The 21618-nt window shown below is 40.6% G+C and overlaps 1 protein-coding gene across 1 annotated transcript; it reads right to left on the bottom strand.

Moving 5' to 3' along the window:
* Positions 1-8429: 8429 nt before the first annotated feature.
* On the bottom strand, positions 8430-20680 carry naga (N-acetylgalactosaminidase, alpha). The gene is made up of 9 exons (XM_062043534.1): positions 20500-20680; positions 19623-19783; positions 19412-19548; positions 12706-12917; positions 12551-12645; positions 12327-12488; positions 11681-11878; positions 11463-11603; positions 8430-9420 (listed from the first exon to the last, which is right to left on the bottom strand). Exons 2-9 carry the CDS (start codon positions 19779-19781, stop codon positions 9217-9219), a joined length of 1308 nt encoding a protein of 435 aa, XP_061899518.1. The 5' UTR covers positions 19782-19783; positions 20500-20680; the 3' UTR covers positions 8430-9216.
* Between the last annotated feature and the right edge of the window lie 938 nt (positions 20681-21618).

The following is a 21618-nucleotide window of genomic DNA, read 5'->3' as shown; positions in this document are numbered from 1 at the left end:
AGCACAGTGGGGTTGAAAGGGATGACAAGAAGATTTCTTAGAGGAAAAGGGAACTGGTGTGTGTGAATGATGGGTCGGGAAGACATTATTTTCATTCAGGCAAAACCAACATTAGTGACGATAGTATAATTTAATGTTAACGTTATGTTGACAGCATATTTTGGGTCGGATGACATTTAAAGTAAAAGTGGACTTTATTGTGTCACGTTGTTGTCTAGAGTTGTAGCGGGTTCAGCTGTGCATGACCAAAGGTCGTAAATTGAGAGAAGATGATCTACCACATTGTGATGTACAGTGCACAAGATGTCCCACACAAAGTATATTTGCGGTCAGTCATATCATCTTCTTCTTGTCACTTAAAAAATACCTCTGACATGACCTCGGTGTCTTCAATGCTTATGTTGTGGATTTACAATATAAACCCAAGTGGCAGCGTTACAGTCAGAAATGAATGAAAAACCTTTAGAAATAAGAATAACGCAATTGTCAGCATTTTATTGGGTAAACTAAAAGGATAACTGCACTTTTTTTGGAATTGGTCACAATCAGTGTGAGAGACAAGACGACGGATGTATATTTTAATGCATTCTAACTCGTCAATAAACATAAATAAAAGAGGAAAGAAAAATGTTAAATATCCTGCCCAAAAATCGCTCTAAAAAACATCCAAAAACCGCCAACAATATTCCATTTACGTTTCATAACTTGAATGCGAACAAAGTATTAGTGATATTGTTATAAGTGCTGATGCAGTCAAACTAGTTATAGCAGCACCATGATCAGAGGGAGCTAACTAGCTTGTTCACATCATCAGATGGTGAGCTGCTTTCTCCCCTCAGAGCTTGTGACAGTTTATCCTAGATCATAAATAATCCCTCTCACCTTGATAGTAGAAGGATGAGGACATAATCCGACAAGTTGATACACTTTGGCATCCAATTTAGAACTGGTAATGGCCTAGGTTGCAACCTCCCCACCCCCTTTGTTTGCGAGGATTATGAGTCATTCGTAATCTAAACGGGAATTTATCAATATATCAGTCAGCATCCTAATGACAGCAGACATTGTACAGTAAGTGATGTTTTATTATGTAGTAGTAGTAATCAGTGATGTTGTCAAAAGCGAACGTCGTAATGCGTTTTTGAAGTTAATGCTTAAAATTATTAAAATACGTAAATACTCCATGTTATTATGAATATGCCTGTTACTACATTACATATATACTTACAGCGTGTATATAAAACTTGATGGAGGTGTTTGGATGGGTTTTTTTAAGCGCTTTATAGGCGGTAAAGAGCGACTCCCTTTGGCTCCATTGATAGCTGACTTTACTATTTAGAATGCATAACAATAAGAAATACATATGTGTTCTTGTCTTAAATAAGGATTGTGAATAATAGGCAAAATTCCCCCCAAAAAGTGCAGTTCCCCTTTAACAGGGTAAGGCAGTGACAACCAACTCATCAAGTTCCACTAAATTGCCCAGAAAAAGAAAAGGAAAAGATTGAGTTTTGGATGGCTAATAGAAGATATATGTAAAACGGTTCAAAATGATAATATTATAGTTAGCCCAATAGTTCCAATTCCTGGCATAACACAGTGAATGTACGACATCCCAGACGTGGATTTGCCCTTATTAAAGAATAGAAGTTTAAATTGTCATCAGTGAGAAAAGTATTTAGAATATGTCATAATATATACAATACAGACACATTTAAAACTATAAATATTAAAGTCGAAGCTTCAGCAGTTATTCCACAAGAGAACATGGTTTTGAATAAAAGAATTAGCGACAAGTTATTGTTTTTTTTACTGGGGGTCTTAATAACAATTTACATGGCAGTAAACTGGACAAAGGAAAATAAAGCAAGTAAGGCAGTTGTCGGACTCTGTAAGTGCATGAATTAGCATAAAAATATAGCTTCATAAACAAGACAAGTTTTATTATACAAAATAGTTCAGACCATCTTTGGAATAAAATAGGCTGGAAGTGTAGTAACATTTTTCTGGATACCTGCTCATGTAGGAGTTGTGGGTAACAAAATAGCAGATAGGTGTGCAAAGCAAGCAAAAACTAAAACAGAAATAAAGATGGAGAATAATCACAGTAAAGCAGAAGTGAAAAGTATAATTCTGATACTTGAAAGAAAGAAAGAAAAGGAGGCAATATTACAAAGTCCAGAGGAGTGTATGAGTAACAAGAGGAAGTCATAGAAATAGGAAGGAAGACGATATTATTACTAGAATGAGGTTAGGATCTCGATAGTTCGCAAACATAACACATGGATGTGTGGTTATTGTAATCAAATAGAGAATGTAGAACATATAATAATGCATTTTAGGACATATAATAGAGATAGGGAAATAATGAAAATTAAGTTAGCGAAAGAGAAGGTTAGTATAGCAGTGGTGTATATGTTAAGACTGCATTGGGAACATGTAAGGTACAAAGCAATTTTTTTTTTTTTTAAAGACATGGTTGAAAAATAAATTAGTGTAGGGTATGATCTCGATTCACAGTCCATTTTAGAAGGTGGCGGTAATACTCACCACAAGGTTGCTTGCTAGGAAGTCCTCTCCTGTAGCTCCAGACGGCTGAACACTGTAGCCATATCTCACGATGTCGTCTGGGATGTGGTATAGGATAATGAAAGTAGTTTGAAGTCTCCATTCGACACATGAATCCAATTGACTGAAGTTGGGTTAGTGTGTATAAGTACTGAGACCATTCACACCATCACATTCAAACAGCAACACAAGACAGACAGGCATTTACATTTTGATTTAGCATTTAGATTTAAAGGCCTACTGAAACCCACTACTACCGACCACGCAGTCTGATAGTTTATATATCAATGATGAAATCTTAACATTGCAACACATGCCAATACGGCGGGTTAACTTTTAAAGTGCAATTTTAAATTTCCTGCAAAACTTCCAGCTGAAAAGGTCTATGTATGATGACGTATGCGCGTGACGTCACGGAGGCAACGGAAGTATTGGTACACCATTGTGTTCCAATACAAACAGCTGTTTTCATCAAAAAATTCCACAGTATTCTGGACATCTGTGTTGGTGAATCTTTTGCAATTTGTTTAATAAACAATGAAGACTGCAAAGAAGAAAGCTGTAGGTGGGATCGGTGTATTAGCGGCGGACTACAGCAACACAACCAGGAGGACTTTGAGATGGATAGCAGACGCGCTAGCCGGCGACCTCACCTTGACTTCCTCCGTCTCCGGGCCGCCGACCACATCGATGATCGGGTGAAGTCCTTCGTCGCTCCGTCGATCACTGGAACGCAGGTGAGCACGGGTGTTGATGAGCAAATGAGGGCTGGCTGGCGTAGGTGGAGAGCTAATGTTTTTATCATAGCTCTGACGAGGTCCCGTAGCTAAGTTAGCTTTAATGGCGTCGTTAGCAACAGCATTGTTAAGCGTCACCAGGCTGGAAAGCATTAACCGTGTATTAAAAGGTCCATGGTTTAATAGTATTGTTGATTTTCTGTCTATCCTTCCAGTCAGGGGTTTATTTCTTTTGTTTATATCTGCATTTGAGCCTGATGCTATCACGTTAGCTCAGTAGCTAAAGTGTTTCGCCAATGTATTGTCGTGGAGATAAAAGTCACTGTGAATGTCCATTTCGTGTTCTCGACTCTCATTTTCAAGAGGATATAGTATCCGAGGTGGTTTAAAAGACAAATCTGTGATCCACAATAGAAAAAGGAGAAAGTGTGGAATCCAATGAACCCTTGTACCTAAGTTACGGTCAGAGCGAAAAAAGATACGTCCTGCACTGCACTCTAATCCTTCACTCTCACGTTCCTCATCCACAAATCTTTCATCCTCGCTCAAATTAATGGGGTAATCGTCGCTTTCCCGGTCCGAATCTCTCTCGCTGCTGGTGTAAACAACGGAAAAATGTGAGCAGCCCTTCCTCTTGTGACGTCACGCTACTTTCGGTACAGGCAAGGCTTTTTTTTAATCAGCGACCAAAAGTTGCGAACTTTATCGTCGTTGTTCTCTACTAAATCCTTTCAGCAAAAATATGGCAATATCGCAAAATGATCAAGTATGACACATAGAATGGATCTGCTATCCCCGTTTAAATAAAAGAAATTCATTTCAGTAGGCCTTTAAGATGTAGCCTTTCAACTTAACATTAGAATTGAACATTTAGAAGACTTTGCAATTAGGTGTAGGTGTAACATTTAGATTTAGCAAAGATCTAGATTTAACATTTAGGTGTAAGATTTACATTTCAAATTTACATTTAACACAGGGGTGTCAAACTCATTTTAGATTGGGGGCCACATGGAGAAAAATCTACTCCCTAGTGGACCGGACTGGTAAAATCACGGCACGATAACTTAAAAATAAAGACAATTTCAGATTGTTTTCTTTGTTTAAAAATAGAACAAGCACATTCTGAAATTGTAGAAATCATAATGTTGTGGGGGGTTCTTTACACTTACATGTTGCGGTTAATAGTACTCTACCTTTATTTGTCGTTATTTAAACTTTCTGAATAAATTATATGATAATGTTCATCAGTCAACTCATTGGTGTTCATTTTTCAATCTATCAAGATAAAAATGTTTTTGTCAAAATCAAATTGCAGTATGTTATTTATGTAGTTTGATCATTTTCCTTGACTGATGTACTAACATCATGTGGCTTATTTTGTACATATGTAGCATCATCTACATTAAAGAATTTATATTGTGACATCTAGTGGACACATTTAGAACAGCTGTTTCTTTCATTCAAAAATTCCAGGTTAATTTTTATACTTAGCAAACTCATCCCGCGGGCCGGATAAAACCTCAGGCCTTAAGTTTGACACCCCTGATTTGACATAAAGTCACTATTTAATTTGTAAGGAACGTTAGCTAAATGTGAGAAAAGTGAGCTAAATATACAAAATATATCAACCTGAAATGTGTGATTTAATTTGTACTTTTTTTGTCGTGATGGGAGTTGAAGAGTTAAAGGGCAAAGACTGAGCTCATGACAGTGTGTGTCTGTCTGTCTGTGAGAGAGAGAGAGAGACAGAGAGAGAGAGAGAGAGAGAGAGAGAGAGAGAGAGAGAGAGAGAGAGAGAGAGAGAGAGAGAGAGGGAGAGAGAGAGAGAGAGAGAGAGAGAGAGAGAGAGAGAGAGAGAGAGAGAAGAGAGAGAGAGAGAGGAGAGAGAGTCTTTTGACTATGACCCTCCGGTGCCAGTTGGCAAGCGACACTCTGGCGGGTTGCCAGGCGAACCCAACACCTCTCAGACAACGTGCAGCTCGTCTCGTTCGCAGCCGCGTCGTGGAAACGGTCCTCTCTTCTAGGTGGCAACAGCAGCTACTAGTGGCCAACTGGAGGCATTATGTGCATGTATTCATGCTTACAACTTGACCTGTCGCTGCAGTGTCTCACACTGCTAGTTTATTTAGGTTACAACAAACTGATAAGAGTAATATCTCGATGTAAGGGCCCCATTTATCATAGACCTTTTGTGATGGACACCCATATGGAGAGTCCAAAGTCCATTTACCACACACGAAACGTATTTTATTAAACCGTAAGAAAAAATTTGAGGTTTTGAGAAATAAACTACATTGCATTAGTCTTAGGCTGTGCAGTGGGAGAACAAGTATAGCCTCCAAGTCAAAAGATGCATGTTTGAGCAATTTCTGTGTGGATTTTTCCTCCAAGAGGTTCTCAATCAGGAGTGTATTAACTTTTTCCAGCGTGGGTCGCTTAAAGAAAACATGAAGGAGGTACTTTGATACATTGTACAGTGAAACCAATACATTGCAGGACAATGTATGCTCATATCTGAACAAAACATCCACATCTTTGCTTTACATTGTACAAACCGCAAAACCAGTGAAGTTGTCACGTTGTGTAAATCGTAAATAAAAACAGAATACAATGATTTGCAAATCCTTTTCAACTTATATTTAGTTGAATGGACTGCAAAGACAAGATATTTAATGTTCGAACTGAGAAACTTAATTTTTTTTTTGCAAATAATCATTAACTTAGAATTTAATGGCAGCAACACATTGCAAAAAAGTTGACACAGGGGCATTTTTACCACTGTGTTACATGGCTGTGGAGGGGAGCGTGGCCTGCGGGCCTGCCGCTGAACGGGGTGTGTCAGGACCGGCCTCGAAGACAGCGACAGTTGCGTAGATGGCCCAGGTGGGCCTTGTTATCTAATCACCTGTCGCCTTATTAGCAGCAGCCGTGAGGAAATGGGTTGTGGTAGTTGGAGGTGCTGCTGAGAGACACTGTGCTAAAAAGCAAAAGACTTGGCACCATTGAATTAAAAAGACACTGTGCTGAAAAGCAAAAGACTTTGGACCATTGGAAAAATAAAACAGTGTTGTAACCTGAATTCCTGGCCGTCTGTGGTGGTCTGAAGAACCCACAAGAGGGCAACGTCTACAATGGTTTTTCCTTTTAACAACACTGAGTAAACGTTTGGGAACTGAGGAGACCAATTATTGAAGCTTTTCAGTTGAAATTCTTTCCCATTCTTGCTTGATGTACAGCTTAAGTTGTTCAACAGTCCGGGGGTCTCCGTTGTGGTGTTTTAAGCTTCATAATGCGCCACACATTTTCAATGGCAGACAGGTCTGGACTACAGGCAGGCCAGTCTAGTACCCGCACTCTTTTACTATGAAGCCACGCTGTTGTAACACGTGGCTTGGCATTGTCTTGCTGAAATAAGCAGGGGCGTTCATGATAACGTTGCTTGGATGGCAACATATGTTGCTCCAAAACCTGTATGTACCTTTCAGCATTAATGGTGCCTTCACAGATATGTAAGTTACCCATGTCTTGGGCACTAATACACCCCCATACCATCACAGATGCTGGCTTTTGAACTTTGCGCCTAGAACAATCCGGATGATTCTTTTCCTCTTTGGTCCGGAGGACACGACGTCCAGTTTCCAAAAACATGTGGAATCGTCAGACCACAGAACACTTTTCCACTTTGCATCAGTCCATCTTAGATGAGCTCGTTTCTGGGTGTTGTTGATAAATTTCCCATATAGGTTTGAATGTGTGAACGCTTGTCAATATGTGCTCCATGATTGGACAGTCCAGGCTGTATACCTTGCCTTCCACCCCCGAAATCAGCTGGGATAGGCTCCAGCTCACCTGTGGCGATTATGAGGACAATGTATGGCCTCAAACGTTTGGACCTCGCCTACCCAAGATGGTGCCCCCCTAAGTCTGCCAGGCACTTAATCAGGCCACTGAGTGTGTGTGTGTGTGTGTGTGTGTGTGTGTGTGTGTGTGTGTGTGTGTGTGTGTGTGTGTGTGTGTGTGTGTGTGTGTGTGTGTGTGTGTGTGTGTGTGTGTGTGCCTGCGTGCGTGCAATACTCATATGTGCAAAGTCCTCAGGGGTCCTTTCATCTAGATTTCACTTGGGGTGGGTGGGGGGATGCGCGAGGCAGACAGCGTGACCAGCAGCGTGTGGCGGATGAGGAAAGTGGGGGGGGGGGCACATAATAGAATAGGGGAGCAGGAAGACTGGCAAGTCTGATCCCTGCAGCTGTGGGCCTACGTGAGCTTTAGCAGGACCGCTCCAAAGAAGCCTCCCTCCCTCGGTGCACCTGTACTAATAGACTGTCTGTACCCCCTTTTCCTTTCCTTTGGGCGCCATCCTTTTTACACAGGGCGCTAACGCCATCAGTGTGAAACTGCATCTGCATGCGCTTTAAAATGCTACTACTTTTTTATCTAAGCACAATTACAACATTGGTTCTGATGCTGCCGTGTTATGCAATACAATGAAATTGCTGTGGCTGTAGGAACTCTCCTTATTATTTGTAATCAACACCCCAAGATGGCAGTAGCTGCAGTTGAAGAGCTAAATTTTCCTTGATGGATCTTTGTGTTTCCTTGCCGCTTTCCCCATGTCATGATAAAGCTGCCAGTGCGGAACCTTGACATTGAGACACCGCGCCTTTAATTTGCACGCAGGAGCGCTCATGTGACCCGCTCCCCCCCACAACAGTGGCCATGCACGGGACACTTAGGCCAAGGTCAGAGATGGTCACATGGTGCACAGGAGGAAGTAGAATGACAAAGTTCAACGAGTTAGACAATGTTGTGTGACAAGTCAAAAGGGGACAGCAGAGGACGTGAAAGTACAAGAAAGAGATAAAGGGTCCAAAATGGCCTTGTGCGCCTCAGCAGGTGCACTTTTTGGCAGGGGGGTGATGTCACGTCCACATTCTCGCCTAAAGAAAGAACAGCACTGACCTCTGCTGGTTAGACTTGGTATAGCAGTTCAGTCAGCAGCTAAACTATTTGCCTTTTATTTGGCTTTTGAGAAGCAAATATGTGATGATAACCATAGAAAGAGAAAAGGATGGTCAATGTCTCAGCTAAAACTAACATAGACATAAAACACTTCTTTGTTTATGATGTATCTATTTATTTATTCAACATTTATACAACGCAAAAGATAAGTATTTTTACCGTAAATACCCCAATCAACACCCCACTCAATTAACAGCCATGTCTCTTATAGGCACCGAGTGTGTGGTTTACAAACACAAATAACTCGAATTGGATCAAAAAAATATTGGCATCAGCGGCTGTGGCTGTAGGCAACCTCCCAATGTTGTTTTTAGAAACTTCACAAAATTGTTGCATTTGAATAATCATGAGTGGTCAGCATCCAGTAGCTTTTAACTATGTTAGCGCTACTTAGCCATCATCAGCGCTATTAATGCTGAGCAGTTTTCACCTTACCGCAATTACAACATTGGTTATGTTGCTGCATGACATTTGTTCATGGCCACGTGGTCAAACACAGCTGTGTTGTTTTATTTCCACTTGCTTTAATAATCTAAAGAAATCTATTTAAAAAAAAAAAAAAAAAATCATATTTAGAATACAACAGCCTCTGCACGTTACATAACTGCACACCCCGGCTAAAATTAGAGCATTTACAGTAAAAAAAAAAATATTGTATTCTTTTAAAATGCCCAAACCGACATTTTTAGATGGGCGATCAGCAGCTCAAACTAAAAAAATCAAAAGAAAACAATTGATCGTATGTCACATTAGTCCATACTAAATGTGCAGAACTCAGACTTCATGGTGTTGCATAATTATAAAGCCAGGTCAACTTCAGTCAAGTAGATGGAGGTAATTTCAAATCACATGGTCTTGACAGTCCATCTGTGATTAACATCCTGACGCCAATTTAGAGGAAGACAGGCGGGATGACATTGCTGAGGTCGTCCCGGGCAAGTCCTCGAAGTCGGGCGTTACCAAGAAACTGATGGAGGCGGTTGGCTTTGGCGGGCGCAGAGACGTACCACATGACCACACCTGTGGGGTTCACGGACACCACGAAGCTGGTGGACTCTTTCAGGGTCATGGTCGTCTCGGAGAAGACGTCATGTACCTGAGATGTGGAGAACTTTTAGCTGTTGTTTGACAACTTATTTTGTAGTCTATCTTAATTTTAACACTATTCTATTTATGACCTCCCTTAAACTGCAGTTTGACATTATTAAAAAATACCAGGAAGTTGGCTTTTAATTTTTAGATTAGTGTCAGAAAAATACAGGATTCATTTTTTAATGTTGATTTTTGCATTGATTTTTTAAATTGTTGCTCGGATTAAGTTAGTGTAAAAATGGCGAGGAAAAACAAAGAAATAAACTGCAAGTGCGGGCATATTCATTTGTTTAAATCTATTCTATTTTGAAAAGTTTAAATACACGTGACTACATTGTATCAATAATACCATACTTTTATTCTAAAAAAAAGAAAGAAAAAAAAAAGAAAGAAAAAATGACAGGTCTTCTTATACAAAATCAGTGAAGTTGGCACGTTGTGTAATTCGTAAATAAAAACAGAATACAATGATTTTCAAATCCTTTTCAACTTATATTCAATTGAATAGACTGCAAAGGCAAGATATTTAATGTTCGAACTGAGAAACCAATTTTTTTTTGGCAAATAATTATTAACTTAGAATTTAATGATAGCAACACATTGCAAAAAAGTGAGGAGACCAATTTTTGAAGCTTTTCAGGTGGAATTATTTCCCATTCTTGCTTGATGTACATCTTAAGTTGTACAAAAGTCCGGGCTTCATATTGCGCCACACATTTTCAATGGGAGACAGGTCTGGGCTACAGGCAGGCCAGTCTAGTACCCGCACTCTTTTACTATGAAACCACGCTGTTGTAACATGTGGCTTGGCATTGTCTTGCTGAAATAAGCAGGGGTGTCCATAATAACGTTGCTTGGATAGCAACATAAGTTGCTCCAAAACCTGTATGTACCTTTCAGCATTAATGGTGCCCTCACAGATGTGTAAGTTACCCATGCCTTGGGCACTAATACACCCCCATACCATCACAGATTCTGCCTTTTGAACTTTGCGCCTATAACAATCCGGATGGTTCTTTTTCTCTTTGTCCAGAGGACATGACGTCCACAGTTTCCAAAAACAATTTTAAATGTGGACTCGTCAGACCACAAAACACTTTTCCACTTTGCATCAGTCCATCTTAAATGAGTTTGGGCGCAGCGAAGCCGGCGGCGTTTCTGGGTGTTGTTGATAAATGGCTTTCGCTTTGCATAGTAGAGTTTTAACTTGCACTTACAGATGTAGCCACAAACTGTAGTTACTGACAGTGGTTTTCTGAAGTGTTCCTGAGCCCATGTGGTGATATCCTTTACACACTGATGTTGCTTTTTGATGCAGTACCGCCTGAGGGATGGAAGGTCCGTAATATTATCGCTTACGTGGAGTGATTTCTACAGATTCTCTATACCTTTTTATGATATTACGGACCGTAGATGGTGAAATCCCTAAATTCCTTGCAATAGCTCGTTGGGAAATGTTCTTAAACTGTTCGACAATTTGCTCACGCATTTGTTCACAAAGTGGTGACCCTCGCCCGAACCTTGTTTGTGACTGACTGAGCATTTCATGGAAGCTGCTTTTATATCCAATCATGGCACCCACCTGTTCCCAATTAGCCTGTTCACCTGTGGGATGTTCCAAATAAGTGTTTGATGAGCATTCCTCAACTTTCTCAGTCTTTTTTGCCACTTGTGCGAAACATGTTGCAGGCATCAAATTCCACATGAGCTAATATTTGCAAAAACTTACAAAGATTTCCAGTTTGAACATTAAATATCTTGTCTTTGCAGTCTTTTCAATTGAATATAGGTTGAAAAGGATTTCCAAATCATTTGTATTTTGTTTTTATTTAGGATTTACACAACGTGCCAACTTCACTGGTTTTGGGGTTTGTAGTTGGGGCTCAGAGAATGGCATGCAGACTATCAACCTATTATTTGTTATTTCATTCATTTAAAAATATCCTTCATTTTGTCTTTGAAAATAGTTTTCCTAAATCAGGTGTTAGAAAAAGAGTGGTCATCTTACATTCAGGTCAACATGGTAACAAATAAAGGGTTCCAGACCTTGTAGCTGCCTGTGGTGTAGTTCAGTTTGCCGAGGGCGGTCTGGTAGCGATATGGCATGTCAGTGCGGCGACTGAAGAACACCAAGGCGCTGGCGTCATTGGACAACTGCCGCCAAAACACCTCAATGCCGCTCTTCTCCTGGCGGGAAAAGAAGAAGCGCCTTGGAGTTAGAAGGCAGCGAAGTAAGGCAGCCGACCAAAAAGTGCGAGCAGCACCTTAAGTATGCGTCGCCCCTGAAGGCCCAGAGGGTCCTGGTTGATCCCGATGGCCATTTTGTTCTGCAGGATGTTGCGAGCCCCTCCGCTGATGCTGCGCAGGTCGTTGGACATAAAGAGGGGAGCGGCCATGATTGCCCAGAAAGCCATCTGTGCGCGGGACTGATCCATGCTTAAGCCAAAGTCGCCAATGATGAGCTAGAAGAACATTTGAACATTTAGAAATATTGATAAGTATAGCTAAATTACCCAAATATTAAGAACAGCCTCCTTATCCTAAAAGATTGGCAGCTGTGGCTGTGGGCAACCTCTTGATGTTTTTTTTCCTAAGTTACCTCCACAAAATGGCAGAAGCTGTATCGGAAGAGTAATGAGTGGTAAGTATCAAGGAACTTTATCTAGGTCTGTATGCACTTTAAAATGCTGAAACTGTGAAAAATAAAACTCACACGTGTTATACAGCAATAATAATGCTGACTTAACAGTTTGTGGCTTACTATTCATTTATCCCTTTCTCATGCACTCCAAATGTTTTAAAGCCTCTCTCCACATAGCGTCTGCATCCTCTTTGCGCTTTACCTAAAATAAATGCCCCGCTATATAATTGGAACATTTACATGATGATAATATTTTAAGAGTCTCAGACCATATCCGGGTCGTTCCATCTTCCCGGCCCGGCCACAGCAATCAGGACCTCTTGGTTTTCAAAAAACCAATCCACGATGTTCAAGACACTTTCCCATGAGTCCTGAATGTCGCCATAGTTGCGCCACAGGTTGCAGATCTTGGCCAACAGACTGTAATCCACCTGCAAATCCCAAATAATGCTTGAGTAAGTGCAAAAACACTGTCAGGTGATATTTGCGGTACCTTGGGTGGCAGCCCACCTTGGTAGGCGGGCCAGCTGCAGGAGTAGGCAATGGGACGACCCGTTGCGTTCAAAGCCTTGGACATTTGAGGGTAGCCTATGCAGAAGGAGGAACTAATGAAATAGGATCTATCTAGAAAGACGCCCATCTCCTTACCTTGTTCTTGCTCAGTGGCGTTGGAATAGCAGCCATCAAACTTCAACATGTCCACCTCCCAGTCGGCAAACGTCTGAGCGTCGATCTCAATCTTGTTCAGCGGCGTGCCAGGGTAGCCCCCGCAAGTGTGCGTGCCCATGTCACCGTAGATGCCCAGCTTGAGTCCACGATCATGCATGTAGCGGGACAGCCTGCTGATTCCACCAGGGAACCTGGAAGAGAAAAGCAAGCAAATCAGCAAATTATACTGTTTTATATCATATTGTAATATGTTATACTGTATATATTATACAGTTATATAGATTATACTGTTATATACTGTATATTATACTGTATACATTATACTGTTATATATATTATACTGCAGCGTAGGGGCAGCGTAGCTCGGTTGGTAGAGCGACCATGCCAGCAACCTGAGGGTTCTAGGTTCGATCCCAGCTTCTACCATCCTAGTCACAGCTGTAAAGCGCTTTGAGTCACTGGAGAAAAGCGCTATATAAATATAATTCACAATATATTGTCATATATTAATTATACTGGAATAGGAACAAGATCTGGCAGGAAGTGGGCCGCCAGCACTGCTGTTACCCAGGCAGAATCATCTCTCAGGACCAAAGATACCATCGGAAGCCCTTGCACTGGAAGACAGGGTCTAGGAACATCACATTTCCAGCAGTGGTCCAAGTCCACTCCCAGGGAAAAGAGGACCATGATCCAAGATGAAGTTCGAAACCTTGAGGAAGAAGGAAGAAGAGCTAAAGCCGTCGAGCTCGCAACCCAAGGTGCCTGGACAAGGTGGAACCTTCCCAAGAGGACCGTGACGTAGAGTGAACTGTGGAGGCTGGAGCCGTTTCGTATCTCGTTTCTGCTCCGAGCAGTATACGACACCCTGCCGACCCCAGTCAACTTGCATAGGTGGGGAATGAGGGAGGACCCGCTGTGCAGGTTGTGTGGCGGTAAAGGAACTATGGCGCACATTCTTTCTGGGTGCAAAACAGCATTGACCCAGGGAAGATACAGGTGGCGCCATGACAGGGTGTTGGCAATGCTCGCAGACATCTTAGAGCAAGAGAGGAAAAAGAAACACCCGGCCAAAATTAAGTCACTGCTGAGCACCATCACCTTCGTGAAAGAGGGTCATAGACCAGTTGTCCAAGGCCAAGCCAAGCAAAACTTCCTGCAGTTGGCCCAGGGTTGGGAGATGGAGGTCGACCTGGGGAGGAAGCTCCTCTTCCCAGAGGCGGTACTGTCCACCACTCTGAGACCAGACATAGTTATGTGGTCCCCAGAGGGAAAGAAAATCATACTGGTGGAACTTACTGTCCCATGGGAGGAGGGATGTGAGGAAGCGGCAGAGAGGAAGAAAACAAAGTACCAACAACTTGTCCAGGACTGCCGGGACAAGGGGTGGATGGCATGGCTGATGACAGTGGAAGTTGGATGTCGAGGATTCCCTGCTCAATCTGTGTGGAATCTGATGACAAAGGTCGGATTGAGAGGTCACTCGAGGAAAACAGCCGTTCGTAGGCTGGGAGAAGCGGCAGAGAGAGCCTCCTGTTGGCTCTGGCATAAAAGAGAGGACAATAGCAGGAAGCCTGGATGAGAGGGGCAGTGATCTGGCCAATCACTGCTGACCCACCAACCGGAGAGTGTTGTGGTTAAGGGTCGAAACACTCGGTGAACGTTGGGGACCACCTGATGACCTCTTGTCCAGGCCAAAGCTTTATCCATTAGAAATGGATTAAAATAGCATCTTTGATGTATTTGCAAACATACTGTTATATATTATACAGTTATGTATCACATTGTTATATATTATATTGTCATATATTATAATGTTATATGATACTGTTATATATTTGTCAAATATCATACTGTTATATATTGTACTGTCATATATTATACTGTCATATATTATACTGTTATATATTATAATATATAATATACTGTCATATTTTATACTAATATATATTATACTGTTATATATCACATTGTTATATAACATACTGTTTATACATTATACTAACATATATTATACTGTTATATATCACATTGTTATATAATAATAATTTTATATATTATATTGTCATATATTATACTGTTATATATTATATTGTCATATTATACTGTTAAATATCATTTTGTCATATATTATATATTTTCATATCAGTCAATCAACCAAAGTTTGCTTACATAGCCCTTAATCACAAAAGTCTCGAAGGGTTGCACAAGCCACAACAACATTCTCGTCTCAAATCTTACATCTTATATTATACTGTTATATATTGTACTGTCATATATTATATTGCTATATATCATAACATGATACATTTTACTTTCATATATTATACTGTTATCTATTATACTGTTATATTGTCAGGTTTGTCCCTGACAGTTTGGTTATTTTTTAGTTTTTCATCTGTTTGTTTATTTCCTGTCAGCGCTCTTATTTTGGTTGTTTCCTGCTTGTCTCCTTGAGCGCTGTTTCCCCTCAGCTGCGGCTGATTGGCACCTGGCCACACCTGGTGTCAATCAGCCGGCTGCTATTTAAACCTGCTTTGCCCTCCAGTCAGTGCTGGAGTATTGTCGTTGTAGCTACTACCTGTCATTGTCATTGTCGTCGTAGCTGTAAGTTGTATCCTGTAGCGGTTTGCAGCTTGCTGTCTTTTTGTTCCTAGTTCCGGTTTGCTGGTTCCTGTTCCCTGTTTCCAGTTTGCCTGTTCCTGGTTTGAGTTTTTTCTTGATATTTTTTGGACATTAAATCATGTTTTCCTGCACCAAGCCTGCCATCTCTGCATCTTGGGGTTCGTCACCAACACATTGTGACATATATATTGTACTGTCATATACTATGTCATATAGATACTGTTATACATCCTATTCTCATCATTTATACTGTTATATATTAAGACATATATTATACGGTTAGATATTATACTGTCACATATAATGTTGTATATCATATTGTCATATATTATACTGTCATATTATATTGTTATATAATATACTGTTGTGTGTGTGTAAAAACAGGGTGTGTGTGATGCGTCAGTGCAGTAGCACTGCGTAGAAGTGCTTGTAGTTAGCGCATGTTGCATTTTGCATGTTGCATGCTGCTTCTGCCTGCTACTTTCTGCCTGCTACTTTGTGCTTTCAGCTACTGCCACTGGCTAGCCCTCCTTACGGGGGGTGAAAAGAGGAGCCGAGCGCGTAAGCCTCCTCTTGCCGGTACGCAGCCTCTCCACCACCAAGACTCCTACAGTGCCTCCTCGCGGTATCAGGCTAAACTGTAGGGGCGCTCGGAGCAGCAGTGGGCCCCAAAGGCGAGGTGTGCAGGCCCACCGGTGTGTGGACGCCAACCACTGCCCCACCTATGGGTCAAATAGTCATCATCCTCCCTTCCCCCCCACCCGCTGCCTTGTGGTACCTTTGGGAGAAGGAAAGGCTATGAGAGTAAACCCGGACAGAAAATCAGGAGTGGAGCCCCTGAGGCGGCTGGGTGTCATTGTTGACCCCCTGCCGGCAGCTCCTGTAGCCAAGCCGATGCCAGACGTATTGCCTTGCTTTCCTCTGGGCCACATCGACACGGCCGAGAGGGGGATCTTAATGACTGGGCAACCCAGGATCTCCATATTTTCTGCCCAGGCATGCGCCACGGAGAGGTCACTCCAGCCTCCCGCCTAAAGGGAGGAAACAACACGGAAGCTGGCAGTCCTAAGCTCCACCCGATTGGCGCCAGCTACGACGGTGGGAGGAAGAACTCCCCCAGGCGCAACCCATCGTCACTACTGACGGACGGATGCCTATATATATATATATATATATATATATATATATATATATATATATATATATATATATATATATATATATATATATATATATATATATATATATATATATATATATATATATATATATAATATACTGTCATATATTATACCGTTTTATATCATATTGTCATATACGATACTGTTATATTTTATAATATCACATATTATACTGTATATTATAATGTCATGTATTATACTGTTATATATTATACTGTCATATATTATACTGTTATATATTATACTGTATATACTATACTGTTATATATTATACTGTATACATTATACCGTACATATACTGCTATATATATTATACTGTTATACATCATATTGTTATATATTAATTATACTGTTATATATTATACTGTTATATATCATATTGTCATATATTAATTATACTGTTATATATTATATTGTCATGAATTATACTGTTGTATATGATACTGTTATATATTATATTGTCAAATATCATACTGTTATATATGATACGATATTATACTGTCATATTATACTAATATATATTATACTGTCATGTATTATAGTAAAATATAATTATACTGTTTTATAATATACTGTTGTATATTATATTGTCATATATTATACTGTTAAATATCATATTGTCATATATTATACTGTCATATCAGTCAATCAATCAATCAAAGTTTACTCACATAGCCCTTAATCACAAAAGTCTCAAAGGGCTGCACAAGCCACAACAACATTCTTGGCTCAGATCTCACATCTTATATTATACTGTTATATATTATACTCTCATATATTATATTGCTATATATTGTCATGCATTTTACTGTCATATATTATACTGTCATATTATACTATTATATATTATGTCATATAATACAGTGGTCCCCAACCTTTTTGTACTTGCGGACCGGTCAATGCTTGAAAATTTGTCCCACGGATCGGGGCTGAGGGGGTAGTAAAATAAAAGTTTTTTTTGTTTGTTTTTTTGGGGGGGTTTTTTGTCATAAAGAAAAACAATCATGTGTGCTTACGGACTGTATCCCTGCAGACTGTATTGATTTATATTGATATATATAATGTATATATTGTGTTTTTTATGTTGATTTAATATTTTTTTAAAAACAAAAAATGTATTTATTTATTTTTTTTTTTTTTTTTTTTTCTTGTGCTGCCCGGTACCAATCGGTCCCCGGACCGGTACCGGGCCACGGACCGGTACCGGGCCACGGACCGGTACCGGGCCGCGGCCCGGTGGTTGGGGACCACTGATATAATATACTGTTATACATCATATTGTCATATATTATACTGTTATACAATGTACTGTCATATACTATGTCAAATAGATACTGTTATATAATGTAATGTCATATATCATACTGTCATATATTATACTGTTTAATATTATACTGTTATATATCATATTGTCATATATTATACTCCATCCGTTAGACACTAAGTCGTATATCTGTATTGGCCCTGCGATGAGGTGGCGACTTGTCCAGGGTGTACCCCACCTTCCGCCCGTGTGCAGCTGAGATAAGCTCCAGCACCCCCCCGCCACCCTAAAAGGGACAAGCGGTAGATACGGTATAAAACGAAAACTTGGCGAGTGTAGTTTTCTTCTGGCGTTTTAGCGTTGGCCGGGTCTGTAAATAAACTACATCTCCGGGAACGGAAAGATGGGGGCATTGAATGCCATACGCAGGAAGTGAAGTGTGTTCGTACTCGTTGTAGATAACATGAATTGTTTTTTGGACATTAAATCTGTCTGTGACTGGTTGAGTTTGTCTGTTTGCTCACAAACAGACAAACAAGTCCAGGCCAAAACATAACCTCTTTGGCGGGGGTAAGAAAGTCTGCGCTCTGCAAAGCAAAGCACACCACTTTCCTTTCGAGCGTTTCAAAAGGCGACACAGAGCCAGCCGGTCGCGGCGTAGTGCACGGTGTGAAATCACAAAAAATAATTTAACGCAGGAAATTAGAGTAAACTAAAAAGCTACTTGATACATCCTTAAGCCATCCATCTATTTTTCAACTGCTTGTCCGTCGATGTCGTGAGGCGCCACCTCAAACCGTCAAACAGAAAATGTATTTGAAGCCAGCAAAGCCAAACATCAGTTTGAGGTATTTACATTATTAAAAGTTATATTGTTAGTTTACTTTTCTGAGAAACAAAAATTTAAAGACAGATATAAAAAATACCACTGTAGAGGACAATGCTTCTCATAATGTAAAAGTTGAAAGGCACTAAACTGAACATTATTGTTTTACATTTGTTACACTGAATGTTTACATTATTTGTCACTTTATAAATGAATAGGTATTCTTTTAAATATTTTCTTGAAAAAGTAAATGTTCCCTCACAATTATTTGCACTTAGAAATAATTGTTTGTGGTAGAATAATATGATTAGTATATTTTAGCATTATCTTTGTGTTTAAATACAGTAATTGTGTTTATCCTAAACATTCCTGCCACCTCATTTTTACCAAGGTTTTTGAGGGGATATATACCACAATAATATCATACTGTGGTCTTAATACTCTAGTGATATCAAACCTTGATATTTTAATACCTAGTATTTATTTTTCTAATCAGCCTGACCAAAGGCAAAAGTTTGTGTTAAATTCTAATCATTTTGATTAGCACAAGGTTTCACATCCTTTGACAAGGTTGTTAAAATGTTATTAGGTTACTAGATATACATATTGAATATAATTCTAATCAAGAGTAAGATTACTAATTCACTGTGAATATCTGGTCTCAATGTTGTCTTATGTGGATGTGAGCTGAAGTCAAGCTGCTGACTCAGTGTTTTTATTGCCTGTCATGAGACTGTCACACCTGCACTAAAGGTTTTATTGACCTACAGGATTACACTGTCAGTCTACCTCTTTGGGTCAGCCTGGAGCCGCCCGTGCTCGTCCCTCTGCATGGACGCCCAGCAGTCATCGATGTTGACATAAACGTAGCCCAGCTCCCTCCAGCCATCCTCTGACAGTCTGTCGGCCATGTCGGTGAACAACTTCTCACTGGACAAGAAAAGTGCGGACATTTTAGTTGGGAGTTCACACTGAGAAAACGCTTGAGTGCGGTTCCTACTTGCCTGATGCAGTTTTTTGGGTCGTGTTCGCAGTCAATGTCGCAGCGGAACCGTTCCCACGCCAACCAGCCCATCGGGGGTCTCCTCATCAACCCGTTGTCCAGGGCAACGGTGGCCATGAGGAGCGTAGATGCGAACACGGGCACAGTCAAATGCATCCCTGTTGAAGAAAAGTTTGTTTTGACCCCTGAGTAAGGTCTAATTCTCATATTTGCAGCACACCCTCTCATGTTTAAATAAGTATGATAATATTTGCACTACTCGATATCATGTTTATATCGATAGTGGCCCCACTATGGACTGGACTCTCACTAACTAGATCCACTCGACGTCCATAGCACCTGTCGCCCACGGGGTGCGGTCCCCACATCTGGGGTCCCCTCCAAAGTTTCTCATTGTATGCAGCTGAGATAGGCTCCAGCACCCACCGCGACCCAAAAGGGACAAGCGGTAGAAATGGATGGATGGATGGATGCTGTGATTGATATAATGTATCATCATATTTTACCCATCAATATCATGTTTACGGGTCATGTATTACCATATTTGAAGTACTCCGTGTCATGTTTACACTGCATATTGGCACATGGACATAGTTGCACATTGTTTAATCTTTTTTTATTTAGATTGTTACTCTATTCACATTTTACAATAGTTGCATCTTAAATTCATTGTACGGAGTACAACAGTAAAACTATTCCAATCTGCATGAAATCACGATACAACGGATTGAGTTTTTTAAAGCCCACCGGGATCACGTTACCGCCTCTTGATTAACTTATTTGAAAAGCGGATTGGATAATTAAAACGAATTATCAAACAACTATAGCATTTTTTTATATAGAAATTGTGAATGCTCGCATGTGATAAACTTACCGGCGTTGAGGTAACCAGAAAGAGGAAGTCAAGAGGATGCGTTCAAGCCCCGGCGTCTGTTTTTTTTAGCGGTTTGCCCACCTTACTTCGTCCTGTTAAACAGATAAATTACAACAGAAAAGTGCCGGAAGAGGTTTCATAGTGTCCTTTTTTTAAACGCGGAAGTCACATGACGTAGCAACGTGTGTCAGCTGACCAGTCTTCTCCACCAGAGAGGAAGCAAGGAAGCCGCGTTCCCTTACGGTTGCATTGGGTGCTGTGTCGCAGGAAATTCGGCCGCCATCTTGAACCGGTCGTCTACTCCTCTTTGAGCAGCAGAAAGAAGAAGGAAGAACACAATGTATTCTTGCACAAATCGGCGGAAAACAAACAGAGTTACGTTTCTCAAGTAAGAGTGAATATTACTATTGGTTATATTTTGCGAATCAAATATTGTGTACCAGGCACGTGCACACATAGGGCCCTATGGGTGCCTGAGCCCCTGCCCTTTTTTGCCTCATCTTAAAAAGTGCCCTCTGCCTGTGTGTGTGTGTTTTTTTTTCTTTAAACAACATTAATAAATTCCTGTCAGGGATGTAAAAAAAAAAAAAAAACGGCGGTACAAAAACTCCACGTTTTCTTGTAATACCGGGTTGTTTGAGCCTGCCGCTTCCTTTAAAGGTTTAGCCCCTCCTCGATCTCCGGGCTGCAGCCAGGGTTACTCAGACGTGACAGTGGAGCAACTTCAACCTGTGAGTTATGGTCTAGTCGCCGTCCACTTATTCAGCATCTAATATGGGTAATATTTCAGAAAAACGCTGTATTATTCTATTAGTCAATGTGTCAGCTTCTGTTTTTGCAGGTGTTGTGCCTGAAAACGCACCCCTGCCATAGAATGCACCCCCTGACGCGGGAGCGCGCTTACGTCACTCGCTTACGTCACTCGTCTCGAAAAGTATATCTAAACTCGGCTGTAATCACAGAAGTGGCTGAAATCGCCTCTTTTAAATCGCCTCCTTCGGCATAAAAAAGTACATTAAGTGAAATAATCCAAGTTTTCTTTACTTTTGGATGGATTAAAAATTGTGAGCCTTTAATGATTTTGCCGTCATTCAAGTGGCTGAAATCGCCTCTTTCGGC

Source organism: Entelurus aequoreus, linkage group LG04 (assembly GCF_033978785.1).
Source record: "Entelurus aequoreus isolate RoL-2023_Sb linkage group LG04, RoL_Eaeq_v1.1, whole genome shotgun sequence".
Lineage (NCBI taxonomy): Eukaryota > Metazoa > Chordata > Actinopteri > Syngnathiformes > Syngnathidae > Entelurus > Entelurus aequoreus.
The sequence above is the reverse complement of the archived record's forward strand: the minus strand, read 5'-3'. Positions and strand labels throughout refer to the sequence as shown.